The 21594-nt window shown below is 52.9% G+C and overlaps 1 protein-coding gene across 3 annotated transcripts in view; it reads right to left on the bottom strand.

Moving 5' to 3' along the window:
• Positions 1-2678: 2678 nt before the first annotated feature.
• Positions 2679-21594, bottom strand: part of LOC105486992 (protein tyrosine phosphatase non-receptor type 5) — a 61976-nt gene continuing 43060 nt past the window's right edge. For all 3 annotated transcript variants that reach the window (XM_011750226.2, XM_071074978.1, XM_071074979.1), the window contains 12 exons: positions 17858-18051; positions 17175-17282; positions 16845-16928; positions 16121-16362; positions 14464-14653; positions 11729-11813; positions 7402-7481; positions 7081-7218; positions 6444-6554; positions 3557-3717; positions 3352-3465; positions 2679-2921 (listed from right to left, as the gene is read on the bottom strand). In XM_011750226.2, the coding sequence (XP_011748528.1) occupies positions 2828-2921; positions 3352-3465; positions 3557-3717; positions 6444-6554; positions 7081-7218; positions 7402-7481; positions 11729-11813; positions 14464-14653; positions 16121-16362; positions 16845-16928; positions 17175-17282; positions 17858-18051 (1601 nt within the window). In that variant the 3' untranslated portion in view covers positions 2679-2827. The remainder of the gene's footprint in view (positions 2922-3351; positions 3466-3556; positions 3718-6443; positions 6555-7080; positions 7219-7401; positions 7482-11728; positions 11814-14463; positions 14654-16120; positions 16363-16844; positions 16929-17174; positions 17283-17857; positions 18052-21594) is intronic.

Here is a 21594-nt window from a genome sequence, read left to right as displayed (position 1 = left end):
CCACGGCTTTGGAGGCTCAGCTAGTGCCTGGACTGTACGGTGGCCCGTCTCCTTCTTCCTTTGCCCCAACAGTGAGGCTACCAGTGTCATCTGTTCCTTAAATGTCTGGCCCCCTGGGGGTGATTCCTTACTCAGGCTCTGCAGCTGTCTCAGCTAGATGGCACACTGCTTGGTTGTGGGGGGAGGGGGGAAGAGGGAGGGCAGTGGAGAAGGGAGGTGGGAAGCAAAGCTGGATCCAGGCTGGGGGAAACACTGAAGGCCAGGCAGGAAGGAGGCTGAGGGTGGCAGTCCAGGGATACTTTTTCTGTTCCCTTGTGGCATAGGTTTTGGCTCTCACTGCTGCTGGGGACCTCTCTGAGTGGAGGGGCTCAGGATAGTGTGTGTCCATGGGCACACACTCAGGTACATGTGCATGCATAGTCCAGCAGGGCTCAGGGAGCAAAGCAACAGGTCTGTATTTTTCAGGGACTGGGACGGGGTGAACTGGGGAGGGCCTCTGGGATCTGCTGCTTTGCTACACAAATCCAGGGGGTGCCATTCATGTTGCACTCCTATGTGTGGTTCATACACAGCCTGAGTATCTTTACAAGGCCACCCTGGGGAAGGACAGGGAAATGTTAACTCTCCTTCTTCCCACTTCAACAGCCCAATCTCCCTAATCTGGGTAGAAGAGTAGGAGGGCCCATCCTCTGGGGGTTGTGGGGAGGTCTCTACTCTTGAGGGTGACTGGAGAGTATGGCCACCTCTTCTCAAGGACCTCCATCTGGGCTGCTTCAGCCACCTGTTTTCTTTTTTTTCTTTTGAGATGGAGTCTCTCTCTGTCACCCAGGCTGGATGCAGTGGCGCAATCTCGGCTCACTGCAACCTCCGCCTCCCAGGTTCAAGCAATTCTCCTGCCTCAGCCTCCTGAGTAGCTAGGACTACAGGCGTGCACCACCATATGCCTGGCTAATATTTGTATTTTTAGTAGAGATGGGGTTTCACCATGTTGGTCAGGCTGATCTCAAACTCCTGACCTCATGATCTGCCCCCCTCAGCCTTCCAAAGTGCTGGGATTATAGGTGTGAGCCACTGTGTCCAGCCCACCCTGGACAGATTTTCTCATCATCTGTAGCACACCCCACATGCCTGGACCCTGGATCCCACCCAAGGTTCTGGCATCTTGTAAGGACTTGTTGGTCAGCACCCTTGCTCTGGACCCCTCCTTCTGCCCTGGGGTGACCCCCACCTGCCAGCAGTGGCATCATGGCTACTTTTGCTCCATCCCAGGGGGGCAGGGGACAAGAATAGAGCAGGAGTGTCCAGGATGGCTCAGGATCTCAGTCCACATGCAGATTCCCTGGGCCCCTTGGGAGAAGCTACTCTGAGCCCAGGCCTTACAAGGGAAATTACTGGGCTGCAGCTGCTGTTGGGACGTGTGGAGCCCACAAGGGATAAGTGTTTGGCCAACAGGAAGGGGCCTGGGTGCGACCTGAATGTCTACTTGCTCTAGCCTTGGCTTCTCTGGCACGTCTGTTGGAATTGGTGACCTGCCAGCCACTGTGCCTTCCTTGGAAGCCTTCCACACCTGTCCTTGAGGCTCCACACCGGGCCCAGAGCATCTGTCAGGGCCAGGGCTGAGGCTGTGTGAGAATCCTGCAGAATGTTCCCAGTTTGGCTTTACAAATTTGGACTCGTTCCAAACTCCCAGTCTCCACAAGGGGCTCCAGTGAGCAGAAAGGCCAAGCTCTCTGTGTGCTCATGCTGGGGAGGGGCACAAAGACCCAGGTACATGAAGGCAGGCAGTAGAGGGGAGAGGCAAATCACACAGACCCAGGTGGTTAGTTTTGCTCAAAATGCTCCGTTTATTGCTCTATTCAATGACCATGAGCGAATTATAAAAAGACACCAAATGTCTCTGTCTGCCGTGGGATAAATATTTAAAGTCAGCAATAAAAACACGTGGCTCCAAGATAACACACGTTGCCAGAGTCATGCATGCCCTCCTGGTGGGCTCTCAACACACGCATGGACATGGGAACACACGCAGAGCGACACGCAGTGAGACTTCTGGGAAGGCTTTCCCACAGTGACACGAAAAATGTCTCACATAGATCTGGGGCTGAGTCCCCACCCAAACCTTGAGCTCCCCTCCCCTCCCCAACAGGGCCCAGATCCTCTGGGTTCTCCACGCCCCATCTGCCCCCTTCCTCGCCAGTGCCTCACAGGCTGGGCACCCTCCTGAGGGCATCTGACACCCAGAGGCCACCCTGGCTGTGATGCCCACTCCAACCTAGAGACCTCTCCCTCAGCTGGAACTCTGGTAGCCCTCCGGAGCTCCCCATGCCTAACTCCCAGTCATCTGCCTTTTGGGAGAAGTGCGGGTGAGGCCAAGGCAGGCAAGTCCGCCCAGGTTGCTTAGGGGCTGGAGCTCATCACCCCTTCCTGGCCGAGGAGACACAGTGTCCGGTACAGACAGCAGAGATGGACGGACAGACAGAACACACTGCAGCAGGACACAGAGTGTGGCACGGAAACGTTCTGGATCAGGTACTGATGGGACCATCGTTAAAAACTGGGGCCCGGGGTCTGTGTGGTGTGGATCAGGCCCTGGGGCCCCAGGCCCGGCCTGGCATGTCCCTCCCCGACCCTGCCCCCACTCCTCAATATGTACAGTAGGAAGAGCAATGCTGGAGGGTAGGGGCCAGGCCAGGCTGACAGAGAGGACAGAGGGAGCTGACTGAAGGGGAGGAAGCGGGGAGCAGGCCCAGGACCCAAGGCGGGGCCCTGGGTGAGGGCCAAGACTCAGGCTGGGCAGTGCCCAGAGAACCTTGCAGGAGAAGCGCAGTCATTCTGGGGACTGGTGGGACAGCTGCTTTTCGTAGAGGCTCATGACGTGGTGCACAAACTGGTACTGCTCGCATGTCTGGATCATGCCGCCCCTGCCCGGCAGAGATGCACAGTGGGGGCAGGGTCATGGAAGGATGGGCTGTGGGAGGGTGCCTCAAAAGCCACGGAGTAGCCATCACTTGCCAGGCCTTGTCCTTGTGCATCTCGGAGAGACCAACCCTTGCCAACCATTACCCTCTGCCCCTTCCTATCAGGGACACAGATGACATGTCCTACCACTTTCAGCCTCTCAGCCTCTGTCCTTTTGTCCAGCAGCTCTGCTTTTCTTCCCTCTTCATCTGGCCCCCCACCGTCTGGATCCTGCCTCTCTACCCAGCTGTTCTCGCTACTCGTTGTTTGCCCATCAGTCCATGCCAGTGTTTTCCATCTGCCCCTCGCCCCCCAATGCACATGTGGGTCTCTCCCTCTACCCCCTCGAGGCTCTAGCTCCCCTGTGTGCCCAGCCCCCACCCATGGGCTGACCTGTCCTGACGGAGCTGGCACGTGGTCTTCAGGATGTCCACCACACCCTCCTGCCGCAGCTGCTGGCAGCAGATGCTGGTGGCAATGAAGCAGCCGGTCCTCCCAATCCCTGCACTGAGGGCCGAGGGGACCGGTGGGGTGAGGGGCAGGGCAGCCCAGCAGGTGGGGGGCTGCCCCGCTCCAGTGGCTGGCTGGGAGGACCCACCTGCAGTGGACGATGATGGGGGCACAGTGGGGCCCCTCCTGCTGGGTTGCCTCCTCCACCTCCCGCACCAGGTGCAGGAGTGGGGGGGCCCGGTCTGGGGTCTTCTGGTCGGGCCAGGATGTGAACCAGTAATGCTTCAGGCCTCGCTCCTCAGTCCCACTCTGTCGAGGAGACAGAGGCCCACCCCGGGTATGTGTGAACTCCTTCAGCTCACAAACCAGCCCAGAGATAGAGATGGGATGGGAGGAAGAAGAACACAGGAAGCACACAGAGAGTGGAACCCCTTAACCCTTCCATCTAGGCCATATTGCCCAGTGGCACCAGACAGAGACCCAAAGCCAGCTCGGTTTTGGGGGTTGGTCAGTGGTGTTGGCGTGGATCTTGTCTTTGGTCCTGCCCCAACGACTTCAGGATCGTCCAAGAGGGGCCAAGAGCCCCTTCTCCAATTTATTACTGTCTCCGGGGCTCCTTATCTTAACAAATGGTCCCCCAGTCATCCCTTTGTCACATAACCCAGCCCCGGGACTCTTCTCCTCCTCTTGCTTTGCCTCGCCTGCGTGACTCACCTCTATCTTAGTGCTGCAATTGGTGCTGTAAGTTTTACCACCTCTTCACACTCCCCGCTTCACTGCCACCTTGACCTTTATCATTGCTTGAGTGTGGGAGATTTCTGCCTCATTCCCAACTGTCTCAGATCCACAGAGTCAAAATAGTCTGTGTACAACACACTTCTGGACATGCTGCTCTCCTGCTGCAAACACATGGCTTTGGACTGAATGTGTGTGTCCCCCTAAGTTCACATGTTGTAACCAAACCCCAATATGGTGGTATTTGAAGGGAAGGCCTCTGAGGTGATTAAGTCATGAGAACGGAGCCCTCACAAATGGGATCAGTGCTCTTACAAAAGGGGCCTCAATGATCTTGCACTCCTTCTGCCATGTGAGGACATGACCCTGGAAGTGGGTCCTCACCAGGGTCATGGTGCCTTGATCTTGGACTTCCCAGCCTCCAGAACTGTGAAAAATAAACCTGTTGCTTACAAGCTCCCCGGTCTATGGTATTTTGTTATAGCAGCCTGAGCAGACCACAACATCCTTCAGTGTCTCTCACTGCTCTCAGAATAAGACCTACTCTTCTCAGTCCTTCGCCTGGCTAGGAAGACAACTGCTACAGGGCCTGCCCTTCCAGACACACCTCCTGCTCCTGTGTACTTGTACTCAATGCTCCCACACTCCGAAAGGTTTGTAGGTAAAATCTCAGCAGCACATGCAAACACATGTGCACACACACATGCACACAAGTGTTCCATCTTCCATGTCCTTTGTTTTATTTTTTTCTCACTGGGAATGCTCTCCTGACTTGTTTGCCCGCCCCGGTCAACTCTTACTTATCCTTCAAGACCCCATTCGGCACCACCACTTACAGGAAGCCCTCCCTGAGCACATTAGCTGGCAGAGTGTCCTTTTATACATATATACACACACACACCCCCCTATATATATATATATATATTTATATTTTATATATATTATGTATTTCATATATTTATATTATATATATTATATATATATACACATATGATATAGATCCTATATTCATCCAATTTAACATATGATATACATATCCTATATTCTATATACCTATCTCTAGCTCAGTACTGACCATCTTATACATGCTTCTCGAGGAAAGAGTCCAAGCTTTGAGAAGCTCTGTGTTCACAGTACCCAACCCAGAACCAAGCTCAGGCCAGGTATTTGTAATGTCTTATGGACAAAAGTAAATTCCCTCAAACTCCAAGAAGACCCGGTTTTTCCCTCATCATCTCCATGGCATTGAGAAGGTGAGCAGCCCTGCCTCATCTCAGCCTGTCTTTCTGTGGAATTTCTACTCAGGAAGCCATTTGCTCAGGTCCTGGGTTACCTGGCTGTGACAGCAACCACTACCTCTGTTCTTGACTTCCTGGCCCTTCATGCCCTCCAACAAGACCTGGATCTTAGAGCTGCTTGGGGAGGGGGGCACTGCTCTTGGGGGCTGAGATGCTTCGACACCCTACCTAGCCCCTATCCAGTGGGAGAGGGAGCAGCTCAGAGGGCCAAGTCTCCGGTATTGTGCTCAGTAACCCCTGTGGCTGTCAGCATCAATGAACCTCCTTGGCTCCTCCTGGATAGGGCATCAGCTTCCTGGTGCCTGGCTCGCCTCTTCCAGCCTTCCCTAAACATGGGTCTTATTTCTCACAAGCAGAATCCACTAATCCCGATTTCAAAGGAACAGTCTCCTCTATTATGCTGATCCTGGAAGAAGCACAACTTCAGGGTGGGAGGATACCTTCCCCCACTCTTCTGGGCTGTTTTGTATTGCTCATATTTTGTGTGTCTTCCTTTTTCTTGCTGTTTTCTGTAACCACAGCCTCCCTATACAACCCCAAAGCAGCAAAGAGTGCCTGCCCTCTTGTGGACAGATTGGGCACTACAGGCCAGAAGCCCAGCATCCCAGGTGAAGAGATGTTTCTAGGGAGGATCTCAAAGTCATGATGAACCCTCAATTATAAAGACAGTGCTGGAGGCTGCTGAAGTCCCCTCATCTGGACAGTCCTGGCCTTGGGTACATTTGAAGCATAGCTAGAAGGCATTATGAATGACAGAGTAGAAAGAGAGAGGAGCCCAACAGCCCGAAATACAACTGAGGACTGGGAAATGCAAGGGGTTTGATTCTACCTCTGGCCCCCAAGTCCTTCACCTCTCACTCATCCATAGTTATCAGAAAATCTGGGAGTGACACTGGCTTTTAGGTCAGTTACAGTGGACTTTGGGGACCTGTTCTCTGTGGAGTCCCCAGTTAAGCCCCTACACTCATCCTCAGCTTCGCCCAGCCCTGCCCCAGGCCTCACCTTGAGGGAGATGAGTCGCAGCCGGTAATCCTCCGTGTGAATGACTTTCTGCACAGTGATCTCAACATCGTCGTACACCACCTGCTCCTCTGGCCAATACTCGGTGCATTTCTGCAGGGGCCCAGATCAGGCTGCCATACAATCCTGGTCCCTTCCCACACTCTCCCCAACACTCTCCAGGGCCAGCGGAGAGATACACAAGGACAACAGGGTTGCTGCTACAGAGTGTTGGGTTCAAATCTCAGCTGCAAACTCTATAAGCTACTTCCCCTTCCTGAGCCTCCGTTTCTTCCTCTGGAAAACAGAAGTGCTACCATCTGAAGGACTTTCATGGAGATTCAGTTAAATGGGCCAGGAGTACAGGAGTAGCCAACATCTGTCCCGGCAGGCTGGGAGGCAGCAGAGTGCTGTGTTTGAGGTCACAGGCATCGGAAGTGGAAAGACCACCTCCAGGCATGCCTCTATGTGTGAGGCCGGGGCAAACGACTTAACCTCACCAAGCCTCGCATCTCCTCATCTTGGCAGCAGGGTGAACACCGCCAACCTTGTGAGATTGTCATAAAGATTAATCTGAGAACAAGACACTTAGTGTAGGGCGCAATGTAGCAGGCACTTGGAAAGGGGACGGGGTCCCTACCTCGTTCATCTCCTCGATGTTGGTGATCATGACAATGATGGGCGTGTGCTCCTGCCACACCATGCGCCAGAAGTCGGCGACCGTGCTGACGATGGGTCCCTGAGTGGCGATGTACACCTTCTCCTCCCCACCGTAGCCCTGCGGCCAGCCAAGTCCAGGCTGTCAGGGTCAGAGGCAGTGCTCCCAGGACCCCATCCCCACACTCAGGCTCTTCCCAGAAGTTGGCAGGAGTCAGACTGGTGTAGGGCCAAGGCTGGAGGATGGATCCCATCGACTCAAGCCTCCCCTTCAGCAAGAGGCTGTCAGGGTGGGAATACGTACCCGGATGTAGTTGGCATTGATGTAGGAACTCAGGGGGTCGTCAGGGTCTGGTGAGGTCAGACACACTCTGCTGTGAGGGTCTGGGGTGGTAGGAGACAAGTAAGGCTGGAAGCTGGGCCCTCTGGGGCAGGGCCCACCTTCTCTGGCCTATTCCAAGATACCCATATTTCTTCTGTGACCTTAGCAGTTCTTCCTTTCCTTGCCCAGCAGCAAAACATTCACCCATTCATGGTTCATTTTGCAGGCGAGGACTCAGGATGAGGAGGAGGGTGGAGACAGAGAGGTGTCCCCGGGTCTCCACCTCTGTCTCTATCCTTAGCCTGTGCCCCTTAAGTTGCCCTATACTCACTGCGTCTTAGCTTCTGGAGAGGAGACAGCTAAGTCAACAATAGAATTACCTAGGGAAATTCCTGTACAGATCTTGGACAGCAAGAGACAGCTAGCTTGAGTACACACTGTCATTGACTTGCTGTGTAGCCTTGTAAAGCACATAGCCTTTCTAAGCCCCAGTTTTCCTATCTGTCAAATGGAGGCAAAGATGTCTACTTCCTTGGGCTGCTGGGAAGACGAATGAGAAAAGAGAAGTGAAAGTTCTGTATAAACGGTAAAGTGCTTTATAAGTATAAAGGGCTGTTCAGATGTGGGAATAGAAAGTTGAGGGAGGCTATTAAGATGAAAACAATAGTCTCCCCTATCTGAAATAAGACTGGAGGGTCTTAGCCTCATGTGCACATGTCAAAAAGGGTTTTTTTTCCTTTCAATTTATTCACCTGTCAAATCCCATAGTAAAAGGGGCTCTCTCTTGTCACTCAGGCTGGAGTGCAGTGGCACGATCATGGCTCGCTGCCGCCTCTAACTCCTGGGCCCAAGTGATCCTTCTGCTTCAACCTCCTGAGTAAGCAGGACTACAGCCATGTGCCACTGCACCTGGCTAAATTATTATTATTATTTTTTGGGTAGAGATGAGGTCTTGCTATGTTGACTAGGCTGGTCTCCCATTCCTGGCTCAAGTGATCCTCCTACCTCGGCCTCTCAATGCGCTGGGGTTATAGGCATGAGCCACTGTGCCCAGCCCCCACCCTGCTCTTCTTCCTGAAGTAGATTTTGTTTTGTTCCAGCTAGAGCCTCCGTGCATTGACTATTCGGTCAGCCTGCAGAGGCCGAGACTGAGGTTGTATGGGCTAAGGGGGAAGCTGGCTGGAGGCCCAGAGTCCTGGGTTCTGGTTTAGTTTTGTCATCAGCCCACTTGTCCAGGACTCAGTTTACTTCCTGTAATAGGGAGGACTGGACTAAAGACTTCCAGTGTGCACATTAGGAGGCTCTCACAGGCAGTAGAGGGGAGTCATTAAGAGTCTACACCGCTGAGCCAGAGAGGCTAGGTTCAAATCCCGATTCTGACTTACTAGCAGTGTCAACATGGACAATTTACTTCATCTCCCTGTGCCTTATCTGTAACCTGGGGATGGTCATTCCACAGTGACCTTGCTTATCTTGTAAAGAAGTTAACTTTAACAACTAGAGTCCTTATACCAGTAACTAGGACCAACACAAAGTATCAGCTGCTGTTATTACTGTCATTATTACAAGTTCCACAAGTTAAAGGATAAAAAGAAAGATCCTAAACCCGGTAGGAGAAATTGGGGAGGTAAAGGGCACAAGCTTTGCCTCTTTAGCCCAACCCCACTGTCTAAGTTTTTGGCAGTTGATTTGGAGGCAGTTCTTGTGAAGAGGGGGTGTAGAGGGTGGCAGGGATGGAGAGGAGCGAGGGTAAGTGGGAGGGGGCTTTTGGGGGACCTGCAGCAGAGGAGGGCAGGAAGCTCTGTGTGGGCCATCTCCCATCTCCCTGTCTGCAGGCAATGCCGTTCTGTCAGATTCACATGCACAGCACAGGGTAGGGAGTGGTGAGAGGTGAGGCTGGAGAGGAACTAGGTGACAAAGGATCTTATAAACCAGGCTTAGAAAGCTGGATTTAGGCTGGGCATAGTGGCTCATGCCTGTAAGCCCAGCACTTTGGGAGGCTGAGGTGGGTGGATCACTTGAGGTCAGGAGTTCGAATCCAGCCTGGCCAAACATGGTCAAACCCTGTTTCTACTAAAAATACAAAAATTAGCCGGAAATTGCTTGAACCCAGGAGGCAGAGGTTGCAGTGAGCCGAGACTGTGCCACTGCACTCCAGCCTGGGCAACAGAGTGAGACTCTGTCTAAAAAAAAAACAAAAAGAAAGATGGACTTAAACCTGAGGATTAAAAGGGTGACAATAATGATGGCATTTAAGGAAGGGAACGACACAATTAGATTTCTGTTTTGCATCATTTTGGTGGCAATGGTAGAAGATGGAGAGGACAGTGTGGGAGCTGGGAGCCAGAAGACCAGTTAGATGTTTACGGCAATGATCCAAGTAAGAAGTGTCAAGGATCACAGGGCTGTCCAGCCTGGCACGGCTCCAGGGGGCACTTATGTCAATCAATGTAATCTATGTAAATGGTGTCCCCTGGAATTGGGCAACATGAAAGCCCTAACCTCAAAAGCATCATTTGGCAGTGAGGCTGAAGAAGAGGATGTAGATCTGAGAGATATTATTCATTCATTCAAATAGGTGCAGAGCCCGGCATGGTGGCTCATGCCTATAATCCCAGCACTTTGGGAGGCCAAAGCAGGTGAAGGTAGCCTTGAGGCCAGAAGTTCGAGACCAGCCTGGTCAACAGAGCAAGACCTCCATCTCTACAAAAATTAAAACAACCCAAATAGGTGCAGAATGTCTACCATGTGCCAGGCAGCACTGTTTTGATGCTTTGCACACAGTGGAGAAGGGGAGAGAAATTGCTCGCAGCATCTTGTTCTCAACACTGCCTGTGGGTTACTGGTCACTCTGCCTGTAACTGTGCATGGACCTCTCTCCCCCACTAGGCTGGAAGCTCCTTGTGCACAGAGTCTGTGTCCTATTTACAACTAAATCCTCAGTTCCTGGGGCAGGAGCTGAGGAAACGTGTGCCCAGTGAATGAGAGAACAAACCTCAGCGTGTCCTGGATCTGAGAGGCGGCGCTGCTCAGCCTCACCTGCTCTCTGCCTCCCAACCCAGTCTCTGCAGGCACAGGGTCCATTCTTGCTGGACACAGACAAAATTCTTTATTGGGCTCAGGGCATGGCTGGAGGCAGCTCGAGCCTCTCGGAATGCAGTGAGGACTGCATGGAATCCTGGTCTGCTCCCACCTTCCCCCAGTGGCCATTCTGAGTGGCCAGCAAAGTATAAGGTTCTAGGGATACTCAAGTCCCTCCCTCCAGGTAGGGCTGGGATGGGGGAGGGCAAGATGAGGGAAGAGGTGAGCATCCCTGAATAATGCATCCTGGCCTTAAATGGCCCTTTGTTTAACCGGAACTACCTAGAGACTGTGTAACCATAGCAACTACAAGTCGATATTTTAAAAGTTAAAAATAAGTCATGACATCTTACATGTTGTTGGAGATGCTGATGGCAAAGCTGCTTTTTAAAAGCCTTGCTACTCTACAAACTGAACTGCAGCAGGTTTATGCGGATTCACTTTCAACAAGGGCCTGGGGTCAGAATTTGGCAAGGGTGGCAGGCTCATCGAAGCTTGATAAAAGTTATCTGAAAATGACACCCCAGGGCTGACAGAGGAGCATCAGGTCACCTGGTCTAACTAACCCCAAAGGAGGAAAAACCCTTTCAGACCTTCTAGGGGACTGCTCATGCCGCCTCACTTGAATCCACTAAGTGACAGGGAGCTCACTCCCTGACAGAGACACTCGTTCGCCTGTGGCAGTGGATGTCCCTGTTAGAGGGCTTACAATCCGACCACACTCCACGCCGTGTAGACAGAGAGCCTGACAGCCTGACTCTGGGATCACAGAGGCCCGGGTCTGAAATTCAGCTCTGCAATTCCTAGCTGTGGGACTGTGGGTGAGCCACTTAACTTCTCTAAGCCTTAACTTCCTTTCCTTAAAATCTGCCCACTCTGAAAAGATAGAGGATATGAAAGGTGACCTTTCGGCTACCACACTGTGGCTAGGAGCTGCTGTCATTACCACCCTTTCTCTCTGGGTTTCTAGAGGGCTCAGCACAACACGTGGCCAGGCAGGGCAAAGGACCAGAGAGTGCTGTGTGAGGAAATGAACTTGCCTCTGGCCTCACCGGGGTGGCGCTTCCCTTCAGCCAGCACACCCCAACCCTCTGTCCCACCTCCTCTAGCGATGAGTGTCCCCTCACCCCTGGAGGCCCAGCTGGGGGCTTACGCTCCTCCTCAGGGTGAGGGGGTCCCCAGGTGAAGCTGAGCCTGCCCCCATCCCTCTGGGGCAGCAAGTACTCACTGGGAAGTATGGTTTTGTACCGGTTCTTCCGCACCAGCCCAGGGATGTCGTACTCTTTGGGATCCACGAAGTTCATGGGGATTTCCTGTGGAAGGAGAACACGGGGTGTGAGCAGCTATGGGCCCTCACAGATGTTTGAATCCAGGGGCTGCTGTGCCCCCACCTCCTAGCCCAGGGGCAGGCTTGAGTGCACACATTCATTCAACAAACATTTACTATTAAGAGAGTTAGTGCTCACAAAGCATTCAGAACAGTGCCTGGCACATGCCGAGTGCGTAATAAATATTATAATGACTGTTGTTTTTGGAGAGCCAGCCTGGTATATATAGTCAATAAATAGCTGATGAATGAAGAAAAAGACAAAAAGTGACCTGGCCAATCGCTGCCTTCCTCCATGCTCCCTGGGTAGCATTCCTCCCCTGGGCATCCCTATCTCGGGGATCTGGGTTCGCGCTGCTAGCTCTGTGGTAACACCCACTCCATCCTCATCTTATGTCTCGCCTCCTCTGAGAAGCCTTCCCTGATTCTCCAGCAGGAGAGAAGCCTCTTTCTGAGATCCCAGGAGTATTTGCAGGTCCCAACCACTGTCTGTGTCCAGAGCTCTGAGTCTGAACTTCTCTCCTGGCATGTGAGGGCTTCTCGAATCTGGCCTCTCTTTACTTCCAGTTAGGCCTGTTTCTCCCCTGTTGTTAATCTGCTGTTCTCAGTGCTGCCTCTAGGTCTGAGCTTGTGACGTTCTGCCTCCTGAGGGCACTGGTCTCCCCTGATCCTCATCTAAGTTGTTCCCACCCTTTAAAGTTCACCTCTGCCTGGGTGTGGCGGCTCATGCCTGTAATCTCAGCACTTTGGGAGGCCGAGGCAGGCGGATCACGAAGTCAGGAGTTTGAGACCAGCCTAGCCAACATGTTGAAACCCCATCTCTAATAAAAATACAAAAATTAGCCAGGCATGGTGGCAGGCCCCTATAATCCCAGCTACTAGGGAGGCTGAGGCAGGAGAATCACTTGGAACTAGAAGGCGGAGGTGGTAGTGAGACAAGATTGCGCCACTGCACTCCAGCCTGGGCAACAAGAGTGAAACTGTCTCCAAAAAAAAAAAAAAAAAAAAAAAAAAAAAAAAAAGCCACGAAAAAAAACCCTTCACCTCTGAGTGTGTCTCTTCCTGACATCCTCTGGGATGACTCTCCATGCCTCTTGCCTCTGCTTTTCCTTCCAGTCTGCCCGCCAGCTTAGTCCCTGACTGCACCCAGCTTCACACTGATTCATTGTTTTTGGACACACTAAGTATGGGCTTTGTAAAATGAGGATCATAATGCTTTCCAGGGTTGTGATGATCAAAAGAAAAATACAACATGAGAAAAACTGCCCCCGGAGTGGGTGCTCAGGCCGCGCTCCTTCCTCGACAATGACCCACCGAACAGGAAATGAGCTAGAGGAAGTGATTCTTTCTCGAATGGGAGATGATAGCCGTGGGAGCTCAGAGCAGGAGCTGAGGCTGGGGTGGTCGAGGAAGGCTTTCTAGAGGCATCTGGAGTGGGTGATGATGTGAGCAAAGGCACGGCAGGAGAAAGGCACAGGCGGAGCTGGCCCAGTTTGAAGCGGACCATCCCTGCAGGAGTGGGGCATGGGGCATAAGGCTGGAAAAGGAGGCTGGGGCCACACCAGGTGAGGTGTGCTGATGGTGTATGCAGGTGGTACCAAGTTCTGGAGAACTTGGAGCAGCAGATTAGATGGTGATGGAGGTCTTCTCACAGGGGAGAGCTACCCGGTCCAGACAGGCCCAGGGTGGAGGCCAAAGGAAGGGAGCTGTGAGGGAGGAGGCGCCTGCTTCTGTACCCCTCTGGCTTCTACCAGGAGGAACTCACCCCCGATATTCTCGGTCTCTCGCCTCTTCCTGCTCATAGAAGTGAGGAGTTACCTGTTCGGTGAATTTGGTCGAGGAATGGAGCTTTTGAGTCTCAGCCCCTTCCTTCCTCCTCCTCTCAGGGCCCTCCTGCCAGGAAAGAATTATAGGGGTGCCCCCATGGGGCAAGGTCCGAGATATGCCGGCACCCCTGTGGAGGGTGGAAAGTGCATCTAATTCTGGGTCTCGGTATCGGGAGGCTCACTCTTGCTATACCCTGCTAAGCCTCATTTCCAACCTGTATTTTATTGACAACAAAGGTGATACTGTGATCTCCTATGCCTTAGCTCTTAATGGCTGAGCACTCAGGCAGGTAGACAGGGGTGCCATTTATCGAGCCCCTCAAAGTCCAATAGGAGGCAGCTGCAAAAGCCAGGGTGGAGGTGATTAGGACCTAAGCTAGGGCCCCAGGGGTGATAAGGAGGGGAGGCGACTAGAGAGATTTCAAAGGCAGAAGAACAATGCTTGGCAGGAGGAAGGTGGAAAAACAGAAGAGTTAGAAGCGAAGGTTCTCTGTGGCTTTCAAAGCACAGCACTGGGCAATAAAGACTTCGCCTTGTCACTGTACCTCCATCACCTGGCTGGGTGCTCTGCACATGTTCCTAGTCTCTCTAACCTTTGAACAATCCTATTATTTTCATCCCCATTTTCCAGATGAGGAAACTGAAGCTCAGAGGGAAAGCAGCTTGCCCAAGACGGTGGGAGAGCTGATGATAAAGTGGTACTAATCTACGGCAGATGCCGAGTTCCAGGCACCACGCTCCACCACCTGGGTAGGTGGATGGTTGACATGGGTCTGCACACAGTGGGGCAGCCGGCTCAAGGGAACTCACAAAGAATTCCGCCTGCAGCAGGAAAGGGTCCAGGGCCTTTTCGTGAAGCTCTTCTGCTTGGAGGACACGGGAGGCGCTGAGCAGGTACTCGCGGGCGGACTCCTCACGTGGGGACATGAGGTAGCCAAAGCCCTCCTCGTTGCAGCCCGGAGTGCACATGTCCAGGGTCAGCGAGACATTGGAGCCCCTCCTGGAAAGACCAGGAAAGGGAGTGTGAGTCTCAGAGGCACAGGGGCGGGCATGAGCTGGGGTCTTCAGGGCTGGGAAAACGAGGGAGGGAGAGATCAGCTGGGAACACGGTGGGATCAAGGAAGAGGAGTGGGAGTGTGACAAAAGCCCCTGTCAAAGCAGCATGAATCTCAGCCCCGAGGCATCGGCCTGACTCCCTATCTCCTACCTCCTGCAGTGGAGATGTTAACTTAGTGGGGGTTTGGAGCTCCTGTTCTAAAAGTTCCATCCAAAGCTAACCCAACATGGCCTTATCCCGGACTCTCCTCCATCACCGCTGGAGGCAGTTCTGCCCTGTGGTCCCCAGGAAGCTCAGAGAGGGGACACCTGCCTGAAGCACAGAAGCAGGGCTTGGGCCCGAGAGGATGGCTCCAGACCCTCCCCACTGCAGGCCTGGGCCCAGCAGTCCTGGGATGAGGCTGCTGGTGAGTCAAGGACATATTGTCCAGGAGAGGCCAGGACCCTCAGCTGTCAGGAAGGAGGGAGTCCCAGGAGCAAGGTGGCCGCAAGGATGTCTACAATGGGCAAACTCTACTACACTCAGTGTCTCAGACCACAGGACAGGATGGGACCTCATTACACAGAAGGGGAAACTGAGTCCCCATGAAGGGCCAAGAGTTGTCCAGGCTTTCCCAGTAAGGGGGTGGCAGAGCTGAAACAAAAAGCTAGGTTTCCTGACTCCACACTCAGTGTTCGTTCCATGACATTACATGGGTAACTCAAATGTGGTGCGATCTGGCTTATCCACCTAGACTCTGAAAAGACGGTGTCTACACTTCTCAGAGTGTGCTCTGTGGAACACTATGAGCCACCCTATAAAAACAGGGTTCTAACTGGGTACTCAGGGACATAAAGACGGCAATAATAGAAACTGGGGACTACTAGAGGAGGGAGGGAGAGAGGCGGGCAAGGGGTAGAAAACTAACTGCTGGGTACTATGCTCAGTACCTGGGTGATGGGAGAGCATTTGTACCCTAAACCTCGGCATCATGCAATAGGCTCAGGTAACAACACTGCACGTGTACCCCCTCAATCCAAAATAAAAGTTAAAAAAAATAGAGTTCTGTGGTCAAGTGACTTTGGGAAATGCCACATACTGCCCCCTTGCTGATTTCCAATGAACACAACATGTTAAAGGCTCTGACAAGTCCTGCAGCAAAGAAAACCACCCAAACTTACTTGAGCATGGGAGAGTGTGTGTGAACATGTGTACACCTATGTGTGCGTGTGCAGTAACAGTATTTCTCAGCATTCATTTTGGGGCGCTTTGTTCTCTATGAATGATCTGGAGAGCACGTGTCTACACTGGCTAAGCTATGAGGCCAGCTCTGCCCTGGGCACCAGGGGTCAGAGTCAGGTATCCACTCTTCTGATCAGGAGCTAAGAGCTCGAGGGCCCGTGGAGCCCACCCCTCCTCCACCCCTCCCACCTCTCCTGCAGACCCATGGACTTGACGGTGAGCGAGGCGGGGTCGGCCTCAGGCTTGATGTCCATCACACAATCAAACACAGGAGTCTCGGGCACCGGGTCCAGGTCCAGGAAGTCATCCTCAACTTTCTCCTCCATCCACTCAGAGTAGGTGAAGGAGGGCTGGCGGCTCACTGACTGGCGCCTGTCCTCAGGGGGCAGTGGGGTGGGTGGCTCTGGGGGTGTCCTCAGGAGGTGCCACACCTGGTTGGGGTATACAGCATCACGGATCTGGGACCATGCTGGCTGCCCGCCGTGTGCCTGGAGCGCAAATGGGATTGGCACCCCTGCACTCCCTCAGTGTGTCTCGAGCAGCCCTGCTCTCCTGGGAGTTGTCCACAAGGCACTGCCCCGGCCTCAATGGGAGGCTCCATGCCCACTCTCCCTCCCCACCCCTCCCTCTCCCAGCTCTGTTTCTTGGTTCAGGCCTTCTCAGTGGGGCTTCAGAGCTCCTACACCAGCCTTCTCCCCGTCTCACCCCTTTTCCTTAGCCCAGATCACTGCAAACCAATTTTCAGAAAGGAGGAGGTTCTAGCCCCAGGCTGGCACACTTGTGCAAACAGATAGGCATCCCTCCTTGCCCCACCCAGAACGTCCAGCCTGTAGGTCAGATGGGAGCTGGTAGAAATCCGGGCCTCAAGGTCAGAGGAGGACAGCCTTGAGGCTGGGTTCAGGAGGCACCTTACCAGCGTGGTAACGAGGACCAGGCCCATGGACAGAGAGACCAGCAGCAGACTGGGGACTCCCCAGGTCCCAGAGTCAAGCCAGGCCTGGGGAACATCAGATAAACAGGTCAGGGTGGTGGTGGGGGCAGAGTTCTCAGCTCTTGCAATGATGACAAAACCAAGACTCTGAAAATCGCGCCCCAGGTCTGGGGTGGGGAGCAGGCAGAAGAACTTCAGGGGCTTGGAAGTATCTCCTGAACTCAGAGAAGGCCCATCCGGAGGTTGGGGATGGTGGGACTAGAGGCCCCCAACAGATCCCTGCTACCCCAGGACTCCCCAAAGCTTACTCACCGTGGGTCCCAGCTGTTTCAGGAGCGTCAGCAAAGAGGAGACGAGGTTTGTGGCGTTCTGTGCCCAGACGTGGCCATAGCCGCAGAACCAGAGCACCCCGCAGGCAAGCTGGGGCACAGGGGAGCAGGCTAAGTATGGAGCCAGCCCCCTTCCCCCATGCTCCCCCAGCAGAGCTCACCTGCAGCCTCAACCTGGCCCTGCATGGAGGCTCCTGAACCTCTAAGGTCCAGCCTGGGCAGCTGAGAGCAGGGCCCCGCTGCTGTGTGCCCAGGGGAGGCCTCAGGACTCTCCTTGGAGAAAAGCTGACTGAAGGGAACCAAGAGAAAGCCCTTTCCAGAGAGGACCTCACAAATATGTACATCAAAAGGGAAGTCTCCCAGAAAGGCCTCCACAGACAGGAGTTCTCAGGAGAACCCTGCAGGGCTGGGAGGTCAGGGGTCGGGGAGGCCCCGTGTTCCGGATTCTTAGGTTAGGGAGGCAGGGTGTGAGGTCTCAGCTGCTGATGCGGTAGCTCAGAATTCCAGCCTTCCCCTCATCCCATCCTTGAGGGCTTGGAGCTCCTGAGGAACACCAGGGAGGCCGCTCATCCTCCTGCCTTCCAGGGGGCCATCTGGGGAGGAAGCGGGAGGCTGGCCCTCCGCCCACCTCTCTCCAGGCCCTGGTGAGGCCTGTGCCATCCTTACCAGGAACTGTGAGGCAGCAAACAGGCACAGGCTGCTCCTGACAGTGAGGGAGTGGCTCCCGGCACCTCGAGGCGGTGGCTTCTGAGCTGGATCTGAGGGCGGCGAGGGAGGAGGGGGTGGCGGCATCTCTCTCTGCGAGTCCTGGAGCCCTTCGGCCTCGTCCAGGGCCTCCATCACTATCGGCTGGGGGAGACCTGTGGAAGATGAGCCATGCGGGCCGATGACTCTGGCCCTGTCCACAGGCAGGGCTCTGCCACCCCAGGGCGGGCCGTTCCTTTTGGGGTGGCTGTGGCTGCCTCTCAATCTGGGATCAGTCAGCGTGGCTCCACTTCCAGCAGTCACCCTCGATTAGCAAAGCAATATTCACCTACCTTCGTCAGAAAGAGCTAAGTGTGGGTGGACAAATTATTTCTCTTTTATTTCTCCAGTAACAGAGTTAAAATGGCAGGAGGTTTTTCAGGGAGTTAATATAGTTGTATTTACGCAGCTTCATTCTTTTCCATTTCTTAAGGAAACAAAAAACAACCACCTCAAACTCAATTAAAAAAGCAGCAGCAGCAGGAAAAAAAAAAAAAAAAAAAAGGCACGGCATAACCAGGCCATGACCCTGAGCAACCCACCCACGCCTGCCTGGTGGATTTTTGTCTCATGTGGGCCATGCCCCGACTGGGGCTGGAGGCCGGACTCTTGACAAGACCACAGCCACATGCCCCCACCCCATCTCAAGACTCCCTGCACACTGAGAGGGGCTGGGGGCGGTTAGGGCGAAGTGCAGGAAAACCTTGGTGTAGCAGAATTGATACCAGATGTCTCGGGCCAGTTCTGGGTCTGTCCCTATTGACTCCGGAGAGTCACTCCCTCTCTGGGTCTTAAGTTTCCCCGCCTGGAAGATGGGGTTTGGGTTCAACCCTAGTTTTTCTAACTGTGCTTTACAGAGCCCTAGTGTTTTCTCAGGTGCACAGGGGCTGAGGCCCTATGTCTGCTCAAGGGCAGACGCTCTGCCTGTCCCTGTACCATATACTGGATTTCCGCTAAGATTATTTCTTTTTTTTTTTTTTTTTTTTGAGACGGAGTCTCGCTCTGTCGCCCAGGCTGGAGTGCAGTGGCCGGATCTCGGCTCACTGCAAGCTCCGCTTCCCGGGTTTACGCCATTCTCCTGCCTCAGCCTCCCGAGTAGCTGGGACTACAGGCGCCCGCCACCTCGCCCGGCTAGTTTTTTGTATTTTTAGTAGAGACGGGGTTTCACCATGTTAGCCAGGATGGTCTCGATCTCCTGACCTTGTGATCCGCCCATCTCGGCCTCCCAAAGTGCTGGGATTACAGGCTTGAGCCACCGCGCCCGGCCCTTCGCTAAGATTATTTCAAGGCAGACTTCTACTACTAAAGAGTCTGAAAACCATTGGCTTAGATCTGAGCCCCTGACTACAGCATGGGGATTCTAGCTGCGGTCACCTCAATGAGTCCCAGATATTGGAGGTCTGCACCCAAACTCACAGGATTTAGTTTACTGTCAAGAAGAGAGGGACCAAAACATGGATGTATACAGTTTGACAGCTGGGAAGGGGCTGTCTACATATCATGCTGTATATGGGACAATGGACTTGGGTGACAACAGAACCATGTAGGCCCAACACAGCTGTTTGTCCATGAGCTGCTCGCTCACTTGACAAACATTTACTGAGCATCTCCCATGGCCTGGATCAAGACTGTGGTGCAGGGAACCCGGTCCTGGGGCTATGTTTGTAGCACAGGTTCCCACTTCCCAGCCTGACCCCTTTCAGCTGCACTCCTTGCAGTTCCTCAGGTAAACCCGCCCCCTATGCTTTGACATGCTATTCCCTTTGCCTGGAACATCCCTCCAAAACCCTGCTCCCCTCCCCTACCGCCCACACACTTTGCCAAGATAACACCTATTCATCTTGCAGACCTCAATCAGACGTCCCCTGAAGTAGGTCCTGCTGTATCACATACGAGCACCCCACGCCTCTCCTTCATATCATCATCATCATCAGCAGCAGCAGCAGCAGCAGCAGCAGCAATATGCCTGGAACGTGCAGGGGCCCTTCTTTGTGTGCTTCACATGGGTTAATTTCTTTATTCTTCACAGCACCCCTATGGAGCTGCTACTACTATTATCCCCATTTTACAGAAGAGGAAGATGAGGTGCAGAGAGGTTAACAGAGCTGCCCAAGGTCGCCTAGCTGGTAAGGGTAGAGGGTGGCTTCAATCCAGGGCAGTCCGATAGGCTTCAGGCTACATTACATTTGCTATGGGTTGTAAAATAATTTTTGAATATCATCTTCCTCTACCCACCAAGAAGTTCCATGAGGGCAGAGTGGTATCAGCTTTGTTCATCCTGATGTCTACAGCATGTAGCATAAGTCCTGGTGTGTAAGGCTACAATCAATGCTTACTAAATGAGTGAATGATGATGGGCAAATGACACTCTTTTACTCAGTTTTTTTGCCTGATAAATGGAAATAATACATACTTTGAAAAGCTCTGTGTGTGTGTGTGTGTGTGTATATATATATATATATATTATTTATTTATTTATTTATTTATTTTTTGAGAGACGGAGTCTTACTCGGTCGCCCAGGCTGGAGGGCAATGGCGTGATCTCAGCTTACTGCAAACTCCACCTCCTGGGTTCAAACAATTCTCCTGCCTCAGCCTCCTGAGTAGCTGGGATTGCAGGCGTGTGCCACCACGCCGGGCTAATTTTTGTATTTTTAGTAGAGACAGGGTTTCACCATGTTGGCCAGACTGGTCTTGAACACCTGACCTCAGGTGATCCGCCCACCTTGGCCTCCCAAAGTGCTGGGATTACAGGCGTGAGCCACTGCGCCCGGCAGCTGTTTTAAATATTTTAGATACTACAGATGAAACACCTAGCACAGTGTTCAGCATTTAGTAAGAACCCAATAGATGGCAGATTATAATGCTAACACATAATTCTTGCCTTCAAAAGGCTCCAGTCTCATGGCTAAAACAGACCAGTAAAGACATGTTTACAATATAGTGCATTAAGCAATAAATCTAAGTGCCAATGGAGCCTAAGAGGGTCATGGGAGGGCATCTACCTTTGTCCATGGAGGTTATAGTTCCTGACCACCTCAGCTGTCAGCTCAGATTCTGGGAGCAAGGTGAAAAAGGAAAAGCTGCTGCTAAAAGAAGGATCACGTGGGAAGGCAAGAGTTGCTACTATTGATAAGCAGGGGGTTGATTTCTCAAGGGGCAAGGTCTCTGCTCACACACAGTTGACAGGTGATGCCAAATATGGAATGGTGGAAAGGGACAGACCCAGGGGTTACCTGGCTTCTGTGCCTTGGTTCTGCAGAGCACATACTTGGACCTTGGGCAAGCCCTTCTTCTCCCTGGGTCTCAGTTTCCTTATCTGTAAAAACAAGGGCTTGAACTAGAATTCAGCACTTCTTAGATGTTTCTGCAAACCTCAGAGGAGAGGGAATATGGAACTATAGGGAATAACATGATCTTGGACTTGGCTGCATTTTTTTTTTTTTTTTTTTTTTTTTTTTTTGAGACAAGAGTCTTGCTCTGTCACCCAGGCTGGAGTGCAGTGGCGTGATCTCAGCTCACTGCAACTTCCACCTCCTGGGTTCAAGCGATTCTCCTGACTCAGCCTCCCAAGTAGCTGGAACTACAGGCACGAGCCACTGCACCTGGCTAATTTTTGTAATTTTAATAGAGATGGGGTTTCACCATGTGGGCCAGGC

The sequence above is a fragment of the Macaca nemestrina genome, chromosome 12 (genome assembly GCF_043159975.1).
Source record: "Macaca nemestrina isolate mMacNem1 chromosome 12, mMacNem.hap1, whole genome shotgun sequence".
NCBI lineage: Eukaryota > Metazoa > Chordata > Mammalia > Primates > Cercopithecidae > Macaca > Macaca nemestrina.
This window is presented reverse-complemented; position numbering and strand designations above follow the sequence as displayed.